Source organism: Medicago sativa, chromosome 1 (assembly GCF_051527215.1).
Source record: "Medicago sativa cultivar Bolivia chromosome 1, Bolivia_mono, whole genome shotgun sequence".
In the NCBI taxonomy this organism is placed as follows: Eukaryota; Viridiplantae; Streptophyta; class Magnoliopsida; order Fabales; family Fabaceae; genus Medicago; species Medicago sativa.
Window position 1 is genome coordinate 86,019,298 of NC_140749.1, and position 11,310 is coordinate 86,030,607.

Below are 11,310 nucleotides of genomic sequence, written 5' to 3' on the forward strand. Positions count from 1 at the left end.
AAAACTGCTATAGTTGCAAAACTTAAGGGGCGGTTTTGTAGTTTTTTTCTTAGGGGTCAAAATCGCAACTTCGTGAAAGTTAGGGGGCCAAAACTGCAATTAAGCCTACATTTTATATGGCAGAATACAATATGCAGCACTCATCCCTTAAAGTCGAAGAGAATCTCAGACAACAATTCAAAGTCATTGCTAAATTTGTACACAGGTTGAGGAGATGTACACAAAGGAAGGTATCATCTTCATGAAAACCGAATACACCATGTAAAAGCAATGTTATACAAAATTTATTATACTAAAAAATGACTGAATAGAAATAAAATGCAATTCAGATTCAATATTTTTTTTTTGTTTTTTGTTTTTGTTTTTATTTTGACAAACAACATAGCTCATCCTTTAAAAATTCATTGTTTATACGTTGAATGTATTGTACCTTATAACGAATTTCATATTTGATAGAACAAGGCTTCCCTAAAAAAAAAAAAAAAATTGATAGAACATGGCTGAATACAACTTCTCACTGATTTTACAAACAACTTTCCGTTGGAAAAAAAGTAAAAACTCATAAGCTTCCCCCCAATTATGCATCATTGGCTATCCAACTATTATTTTAAAAATAATATTTGTTTATATTATAATGACAAATATAAAACCAAACATGTGACTTATGAACGATTATGAGAGACATGTCCCCGTAAACGTAACTCAGTTGGCAGGACATGCATTGTTATATTCAGTGGCCGGGGTTTGAACTTCGGATACCCACTTATTCACCTTAAAAAAGATGAATTCTAAACACTATGATACCTGACAAAAAAAATATTATGAGAGACCTAATGTTCCCATATGTGAAAAAACAAAACATCTCAACGTAACCCAAATACTAAGGAAAATAAATATTAACAAATTTTATGTTTTTAAAGAAAAATAAATAAATCATTTGAATGTCATTTTCTTAATAACTTATATTATTCTACCAATTTGTAGAAAAATTGCGTAACAACGCAGCACTAGAGATGTGTATAACAATTGTATATTGAGAGATCATACTACTTAAACTAATAGTACCAAAAACAGAAAAAGAATAATGTTACAAACATTCAAGTTACCATACAAAATTTAGTATAAAAAAGTTACTATGAATTTTTTTATCATGTATGGCGGACGATGAAAAAATAAAGAGTTGTGTTATTTAAACAACGAATTGAATGACAACTTGAGATAACCATAAATTTACAACAAAAAAAATGAGGTATTGACACAAAAATCAAAGCAATAAAGAGAGAAATTAAAAACATAATGTGAATATGAAAAAAAAAAGTTGTCACAAAAATTATCAAAAATTGGTTGTACAAATATCATTTCTCAAAAATAAATAATCTTGTATTATAGTAAATTTTATATCTAATTGGTATTATATCGTTTTTTTTTTACGCAATAACACTAGTTAACAAATCTCCAAATTGAAATAATTCGTTAAAAATGACATTTAAATGCATAATTTATTATTTGTTTTACTTCTAATTTAAGTGTGTGTACAAACACATGAAAATTACACAAGAATGTAAGGTAAGCAGACAACAAGCTACACCGCTAAACCTTTTTGGATGACAAAAACAATTTTTCATATGGACCCATGAGACTGGGACATTGCATTATTATGCATGACCCTTTAAACTACGTAGGAGACATTGCATTACTTTGTATGCCCCTTTGAACTCTACGTGGAAAGTCAACCGTCTCTGATGCTAGTAAGCCAAAAATGTGGAACACAAATGGTATAAAAGCATAAATAATTCAAAATTAAACAAACATTATTTTTAAAACTTTAGCTATTGCTAGGGAATTAATTTGACTTGATTTAATATGAATCATAAAATTTAAACGATGTATCATGTATGACTTAACCCATACAACAGTAAAAAAAATAAATAAGATTTCACGAAGTGAAAGAATGAAGACTTGAGATTAACACACGGAGTGGGGGGATACGGGGCTGTTGATTCATAATTCATCATATGCACAAATGAATTACCATCTTCCAAAAGGAGAACAACAGAGCATATTTAACAACAAATTCTCAAATAACCATCTTCTGTTCCAATAAGAAACAATCGAGAGAAAGGAAGTATACTGATACTTGATAATGCTGACAAGCTTCTCATTCCATTATCAGAAGAAACATAGAGTTTCTGGGGGATTATGTGATGCTGCCCATCCTGTGTCATGAAACCATATAATCATGACCAAAATTTTGAAAAATAAATATCATCATCAAACAACTGACATCAAGCACAAAGGAATTCAGGCCCACAAGGTACCCATGCAACTGAATATGGAAACTGAAAGCTTTTTACGGCTTCTAGCAAACTATAAATTTTTCAGTATTCCCTTGGTGCATAATCTTCCACAAAAATTTGATTAATTCCACTGCTATCTCAAAATTTTAAAACAAGGCACATGAAATGATACGTGTCATGATTTCAGCGGAGAGAGTATATTAAGGGAGGACTGAATTTTTTTTCCTTAGCAAGCACATGCACTGCACTCCCTTAAATCTATTAAGAGATGATTGGCAGGAAGGGTGAGTTATCTATAAACGATTTCAATATACCCATCATTTATTACTGGAGAGTGGAATCTATTTGAACAGCATTGGCAGGAAGGGTGAGTTATCTATAAACGATTTCAGTATATCCATCATTTATTACTGGAGAGTGGAATCTATTTGAACAACCAAAGGAAAAAAGAAATTCACATTCTACGTGGGTGTGAGCCTAACAAATGAGAAGCATACCGTTTCAATGGCAGATTTAGACAAGGAAAGAAGCCCAATCCTATTCCGGGAAATTGAAATAACATCTTGGCCCCAAATGGAGAAACTGGATATTCCATCCGAATGACCTCTGAAAATAATGGGCTGTGATGGTGAATTCCTGCATGAGTAATAAAGAGATGAGCTACAGGATATATTTACCCAGAAATCCGAAAGAAAACTTGTCATAGTCAATTAGTTTCTTCTGTAGGAATATATATCTTCAAATAAATGTGCGTCGTGCATCAAGCAGACTGCAGAGGACTCAAATGTATGATAACATACAAGAGTGTAGGTCAAACAAGTTTTTTTTTTTTTTTGGTATCATTTTGATTACTAGGATAAAGAATTCCCTAGAGTGCAATTATATGCATCTACATCTTGTAAAAACATTCTTACTGTGGAGTTTATAAACCACGTAGGTTTCTATGACATAAAGGGTGATAAGATAGGAACAGTTATAATGACAGATGCACTTACATTCTCAAGTCCCAGACTCGTAAAGTTCTGTCCAGAGAGCTGGAAATAAGCAGATGTTCCTCAGGTGATGCCAACTGTAAACAAAGACATTGATGAAGCTGTGAGTAAAATCAAATTGTGTAGTCCCTAATATTTTGAAATTTGAACCACATACCTTTGTTACATATCCATCATGAGCACGCCAAGAAGCAACGACATTTCCACTCTTTGCATCAAACAATTTACAGTGACCAGAACTTTGTGCAGTTGCAATTAAAGATAGTGAGGTGGAAATTCCACCTGCCTGCGCCTTGCTAGAACCAGAGGAACATACAGCAGAAATAAGTGAATGAAAACTAGATTCATTAGATTCCCCCCTCCAGATATGAAGCTTTTGACCTCGAGCAACATCAATGAACCTGTGCAATACAAATAAACCATTAAGTTGAAAAGCATCAACATATTTTCTAATGTGTATCTGATTGAAATAGCAACTAAATAAAACATAATTAATTCACCTGAGAGAACCATTTCCAGTGCCAACTACAAGAGTTTCAGCAGAGTCTAACAGATGCATACAAGTATAAAGGCTTGAATCAAAAGCACTAGACAGCATCCCATTTGACAGAGTATTCAAATTAAGGACATTTGCCTGGTCACTGGTAATTTTTGGCACAGATGCTGAATGGTTTGTGGGATGGCCAGATTCCGTTTCGGACTCAGCAAATACTGATATTTGCTTCCCTGTTTGACTATCCCAAATATGAATTGTTCCGTCACAAGATGCCACTCTTCCACTAGATGATAAAATACAAATATCGTTTACAACCTAAAATTTGAGATGAATAATAAGTGTTACATTCCTAGGATAAGTTACCGTAGAAAAATACAAATTGAAAAGCCACTTGAGCGGAAAAAACTATAAGCATAGCTCAGCTCAAGGTCAAGGAGTAATTGTTATGACTGGCTATACTAATAGTTGAATTTTATTGCACTAGTACTTAACACATCAAATTATACCACAATCCCTTTTGTTTAAAATCTTCATTCATCAGGCTTCACTTTGTAGTTAGCACATTTGATACCATAGCTGAAAAAACCTATAAGCACAGCTCAACTCAAGGACAAGGGTAACTGTCATGATTGGCTACATTAATAGTTTTATTTTACTGCACTAGCTTCTGATACATTCAATTATACAACTGCCCCTTATGTTTAAAATCACCATCCATCACACTTCACTTTGTAGTTAGAATATCGATATCATTGTTGAAACCCATGGGAAATATGTAAATACTACAGGGTTGTACACCAAACAATAGTTTCGTATGGTTGCAGAGTGTTATTATCAGAAAAAGTGAAGAAACTAACCTCCTCATGGCCATAATAGCCGGACAGACAGTTAGTTCGGCTCAATTCCCACTTCATAACAGTTCCTTTATATCCTTGGCCAATTCCCGCAGTATAAACGGTAGATTCATCCTGATGAACAGCCAGAGACCTCACTGCTCCATGATGTGCGCGTATGGAGTAGATTACAGATGCTCTGATTTTCCATGGAAGATCATCTTTTTGGATTCCCACCCGGCCAAGAAATGCAGGCCCATCCCAGATGGTGGCTGGACTAGGGAACCAAAACCATGGTTCGTGGTTCACTTGGTTTGACATTCCTTCTTGCATTACTACTGGGCTTTGGTGAGCTTTAAATGGTCTTCTCTGAATCAAATTTTTGGCACCTCTACTTCCCTGGGATTGTGGAATTGACCATCCAACCCCATTAAGCAACAACTTTGCTGGATTGTATTCAGATGTGAATCCCTGGGCAATTGCAGGTCTTCTAGCAATGTTACTTTCTGAGCTATTTCTTGATGATTCTCCTGCATATTCCCACTGAATCACAATAGTTTAGAAAGAACAAAAAGAAAAGATGTAAATGAGGTTATGCGACAAAAAATTATCACATGAAAAACTAATAAAATCTTATATGGGACGAAAGAAGAAACAAATGTAAACATATATGATACCTTCCAGTTATGACGGCGTAGAAGTTGTTGTTCAAGAAGCAACCATGTAGCACAACATTGACGAAGTTTCTCTATCCCAAGAAGAGATGCAAACAAGGTATAGAGAAGCAACCTGCATATAAAAAGGGGTTCAGTACAATTAACTTTTAGAATTTGATATTAACCACTAATATGCCTCACGAAAAAAATCTCATTTATCTTTATTGTTATGCGATTTCCTTCTCATCTACTTTCATTACATATCATTTTCTCCTCTCCTTTACCTAGAGTTATTTTACTTTTGCATTAAATAGCCAAGGAGAGCGGTTTCTCCCAGCATAAAACCTACTCTGGAATTCAGTTTGGACACTCACACTAGATCCATGCGACTCTCAATTTGGAAGTCCCCTCCAATTTTTAATTTGGTAACCTTCGAGTTTCTGCCGACAGCAGTCGAACCTTTAGAAATTTCCTGGGAGAAAGCAAGCTCATCAAACAGTTCTTTAAGTTTTGGAAGAATATGCAATGCAGTCAAATCTGCTCCAATCCGCTGACAAATTCCAAAGAGAGTATTAGCAGCAACCTGAAAACAGAAGGCAACTAAGAATTATTTAACAATTTAAGCAACTAGTCAGTGGACAAGATGGCTTATTGAAAATAAATGGTTCGGACATAACCACAGTACGAAGATACAAGCCAAGTATACTGATTGAAATGTAAATTAAGAGAGTTGCACAGCGCTAAAAAAAAATTGAAAGAAGTTTTGTACTGTGCTAATTTGTATTAGGTGCGATGCTTAGTTTCGAAAGGCATGAGCCAAGGCACATATCTCAATCATTGACACCCAAATAAGTCTTAATTTTGATCATTCTAATTAAAACAAGGCACAATGTATTCATGTAAAACTGTAAATCCTTAGTGACTTGTGATTGAAAAGCAAAATGTCCTTCGTAAAGGGTAAATCTAAGATGCCTTTTAGAGCGATTGAATCCAAGGAAAGGGGTGACAGATCCAAAACAAACCAATGAAGAATTTGAAGAACCTGAAGCACAGTAATTTCCATATGTTTCTGCATAAGAACCCCAACGTGTATGCAACTTATGTCCTGTGTATTCACAAAGCATTCAATAAATAATTAATATACAATATTTACTGGTATTTAAAGCCTTTTGTGGCCAAAAAAGAATAAAAAAACATACTTCAAGCAGCTCCTTTACAATGACTTCTTCTGTCAAGAAAGCTACAAGGCCATCTAAAGTCATCATACAATCAATAAGTGCTAAAGAACTCCAACTCTGGACAGGATCAGGCTTATTCACGAATGACACATCAATGAATGACCGGACAACATTTTTCAGTAATGGTAGCATCTGTTTAACAATAAAGGATTCCCCAAAAATACCCCCTGGTAAGTCAAAAAAAAAAGGGGGGGTTAGAACTGAAGATCTCAGTAACGAAAATATGGAAAAATACAAAATTCAATTAATTAAAAATACCAATTCTGACCAGCACATCAATGCCATCTACACATAGTCCTTTCCCAAAGCAGTGAACAAGGGGCAAAATAGTCTGATTCAATAATTATAAGGTTAATAAAACACTAATGGTATCACCTAAGTGGGAGTACATTCATGTGGACAAAGCAAAACACATCACTGAAGGTTGTTGCAAAACTAAAATTACCTGATTTATGGTAATTGGTACACCAATCTCCTCACTGGAACCAATTAGTAGCACCGAAGCAGATGCAGCTGAATTTTTATCCGGAGAAATATACAAGTTTGATAAGACCAATGGGTGAATAGTTTCCAGGTATGCCTGTTTACCAACTCGGTTCCATATTTCGCGTACAAATGAATCTTGTAAAAGGGAAACCTTCAAATGTAAATAACCTGTGTTCTGCAAAAAGATGTTTAATTATAAAGTCTGAAGAACTTTTTTCAAAAAAATTAAAATAGAAGATAGAAAAGACATCTGCTGACTAAATAAAATTCACAAAATGAAGTTAGCAACTAGCCTGTAAAATTTTTTGTATGGTTGGCAATATTAATATTTTCACTGTTTGTGCTGTTAAGCATTTCATCAATTCCTTTACTAGTATGTATGCCCATTCAGCTTCAGTATCACTCGCAACATTCACTATAAGTGGTAAGCAGTAAGCAGCACACATTTCAGTTGCAAATGTACCCATTTGCCTGAGAGCTCCCTGCTTTGCAAGATTTGCAGCAAAATGAAGACGAGATTCATCTTTAGCAACAAGCTGAAGTGGAGCAAGAAACAAGTAGGAGGACTTGATTGTTTTCGGAAAATAAGGTGAATCCAGAAGAATTTTGGCCGATGGCCTCCTATATAGAAAAAAAATTATATTTCAATAACTTGATAGAAAGAACAAGCCCACAAAAAGCATACCTAATAGGTCAAACACATGCATTCAGTTGCAGAATGCAGATGTACGTGCGTGCACTGATACCTCATCCAATCCTTTTGGATGCATGCTTCGACAAGTATTCTAACATGAGGAGGTAGTTCCTGCAGAAATCCTGGTAATGTTCCATCCTCCAAGTATATTTCCAATGAGATTGAATCAAATAGTGGTCTGCAAAGATGAAGTTCTGCCAAGAGACAACCGACAGAAAATATGTCCCTTGCAATATCTTCAGAGGCAAGTCTTGAAGAACACAATTTCTGCCTCCAGAGAAGCAAGTCTGGATATCCTGAAAAGCCTTCATCTTCCTCTTTCATATGTTGAAGAAAAGATATATGGTTCATTTTATTTGGCAACCGATAATTTTTGTCAATGAAAGATACATCACTTATATTTTTAGTGAATGTCCCTGCGGTTGGATCTCCCAGAGATGAGATGTTCTTCCTTTTCATTTGACTTAATGGGTAATGGTAACAAGCATTCAAATGCCTAGCATGTTCCGAAAATGCAGATGCTTGTTCCAATTCTTGTAGATACGCAGTTTCAGATAGAAGAGATGTCTCTCGCTGCATTTCATTTGTTTGGGTCAAAACTTTGGCATATTTGTTTGACCCATTACGTGTTATTCTGGCAGTGGCGTGGCGAATAGGGTGTGGCCGCATAAAGAGCTGACGACGTCCTGTTGATCTTGGCATTGTGGATTCCGATTGAGTAAGCATAACGTTCTTAGCAACAATTGCGGCCTGGCCAGACATTTTGTAGCCAAAGATTATATCTATCCAGTGATGTAGTTGAAATGACACCCTATTACTTTCCAATGCATCACGATGCAATTTAATGAAATCCTCAGGGCTCTCTGCCCAAGAAGGTATAGCCAAATCAGCCATACCATCATGTACGGACATAAAAATTTGGGGGTCACAATAAAACTCTGGAATGCATTCATCAGGCGTCCATTGATAGAGCCTCTGCATTGAGGAAGGATATTCATTAGGTTCATACACTGAACGAACTGCCATTCGAAGAACACTAAGAGGCAACCTTCTTGCTTTATAGCTGCAGACAGCCAATTCAGACAGACATTCATCTGATACATGATGAGGGATTTCAGACGTTGAATAGGTGAAATCCAACTGTTCATCACCTTTTGCCAAGCGCCATTTGCTCTTGCTTAAGTCTCGCCACCCTACATCACAATTATCATCTGGTTTTGAGCTAAAATCAACAACCCAAGGCATTACTGGATGAAATGTATGGTCCCCCCACCTTCTTCCTGCTAATCTGTTTAAGATGAGCAAATACTCAAAATTACTTAGTTCTCCTTTCCACCACTGATGAAAGCTAGAATGCCAATCAATTAATGGAGAAAGCTTTAGATCAGCATAAAGATCATTCGAATGGCAACCATCATTACTACAACCTATTTTTGCAGGTTTTGATTTTACACTTCCACTCTCTTGCAAAGCTAAATTAGATTCCAGTACAGGTTCATTCCATAATCTAATCCATGACCATAACGAGTCAGTCAACATGATATTGGACGGACATATATTACCATGGGAAACCCCTAAACCATGCAAGTACAATAAGGCAGACAGTAGCTGATATATAAGAAATCTTCTATTCCAATCAGACTTTAATGCATTGGGGTTAAAATGAAGAATACTTTCTAAGTTGTATTGAGTCTTCGGAAGCACCAGGTTAGTGTAATCAGATGTTTTCAAAATTGCAAGTACAGGAGCTATGTTTGGATGCCTCAAAGAGCCGGGAAAATTATTTTCTTCAAATGACGGAAACCCAATTAAACTAAGGAAATTCGTACTGTCTCGTCCAGATGCTTTCCCTTCAACGAAGAGATCAAGTGATTTTAACACATGATCTTCAGTTAACCCGGACAGGAAATCATTAGCAACCTGTTGAAGTATAGAATATGAAGACTTTCCGACGCAAGCAATAGGTGCAATTGCAGAAATTGTCCTCGAGCAAGAAAACCTTCCAGAATGATTACAAGTTGTATTCCTAAACGAAGGTTTTCCAGTTTCAGACTCATCAGATAAGGTAAATCCATTTCCACCATCACTGACATCAAGATCATCACTCTTGGTGTTTTCATTACTATCCAAAATATATTCATTTCTGTAAACAGAACAAAAGTTTATTACTTACAACAAGTAATAACCAACAATCAATTAATTAAACCCAAACATTGGCCCTGTTTGGATAAACAACTTATTTGCAGCTTATAGCACAAGCGCTTATGTATAAGCTATTTCTATATCTACAGCAAAAAATAAAATAGTTAAATTGTTTTCGCATAAGCTATAAAGCTGTTTTCATAAGTTATTTCTATAGAAAAAAAAATGAGGAACATTAAACTTAACTTACACATAATTGGTAAAACAATTGTTGTGATGGCTAGACATGTACTGCAATATGAATTGACCATTTGAAGCTTCCCCATCTGCTGAACTAGTAATCTATAATCCAAAAAACCAAAATTTAACAAAATTTAAAATTGATTAAGATAAAAAAAAAAAAATTGATTCGAAAATGAAAAAAAAAAAAAAAGAGGAAGAGAGAGATAGAGATAGAGACATGGAGAATAGCAGAGGATCCGAAAGGAAAAGAAGAATCGGAGATTGCATAATTGAAGACAATTTGATCGGAGAAGTCTGAGTTGATTCTGAGTTGAAGGCACTCGAAGCATTCGCTCTTTTCCTTCATGGAATCACTTGACTGAGTTAACTCGCTGATTTTCTCATGCTCTGCTTCTTTCTTCTTCTCCGAGAACACACTACAGAATTTGGTTGCAATTACTAAATTAGCCTTTCGGTATTTACTTGTTTTTATATTTATTTTTAAAAGGTTTTTTAACTAGTGTGTCGTAGACTACTATTTTTTTTATCTCTAAAAATATAGAATTAGATATTTAAAAATTCTTTTATGATATTAGTTATGATATAAATTACTACTTTAATCATATAATACTTCGAATAATATATAGTATTCGGATTTATCAGACTAAGGAAATCAAGAGAGAAGGAAGTAAGATGATATATTTAGATTTTTTAAAATGGTGCATTTTTACATGAACCAAAGTATGATATTTATACTACTAAATTTACCACTATTACATGTATGTATGAAATTATTTGTTTTACTATTCTAAGTTGACATTTAGATATGTAATTGATCCTTACTATTATAAGTTGACATTATGAATAAATATTTCAAGATAAATAATAAGACGTATAATTTTAGGATAGTTTAGGTTTTTATAATTTCTTCTAACACTATTTTTTTCTTCTACTTTTCAAACAAAGTTGTTTCGACTCCTTTCTATCTCCGGTCAATATTACTTTAGTATTATCTTATAGTCTGAGGTTCGAACACTGGCTACTGCATAGAACAATGCATTGTAGCTATGTTAATATTTTGCCCTTAAAAAATATTAGTATTTTAATTGTTAAATTAATATTTTTCTGCTTGTGAGAACTTGAACCCTGAACTTTCATTAACTCCTCAATTATTTTAATGTGTTAGTTCAAACCAGTTGAGCTACCAAACCCTTATAAAAGGGGGAATCTACTTGTATTTGTTGATTGATATGA

The 11,310-nt window shown here is 34.6% G+C and overlaps 1 protein-coding gene across 1 annotated transcript; it reads right to left on the reverse strand.

Annotated features, from left to right (window-relative positions):
* Positions 1–1,814: 1,814 nt before the first annotated feature.
* On the reverse strand, positions 1,815–10,461 carry LOC146958556 (protein serine/threonine kinase). The gene is made up of 16 exons (XM_085740078.1): positions 10,295–10,461; positions 10,085–10,176; positions 7,745–9,835; positions 7,292–7,619; positions 6,958–7,173; positions 6,771–6,843; positions 6,474–6,679; positions 6,317–6,379; positions 5,649–5,857; positions 5,296–5,407; positions 4,643–5,161; positions 3,790–4,100; positions 3,447–3,690; positions 3,293–3,366; positions 2,795–2,933; positions 1,815–2,216 (listed from the first exon to the last, which is right to left on the reverse strand). The coding sequence occupies exons 1-16, from the start codon at positions 10,421–10,423 to the stop codon at positions 2,064–2,066; spliced, it is 4,959 nt and encodes a 1,652-aa protein (XP_085596204.1). The 5' UTR covers positions 10,424–10,461; the 3' UTR covers positions 1,815–2,063.
* Between the last annotated feature and the right edge of the window lie 849 nt (positions 10,462–11,310).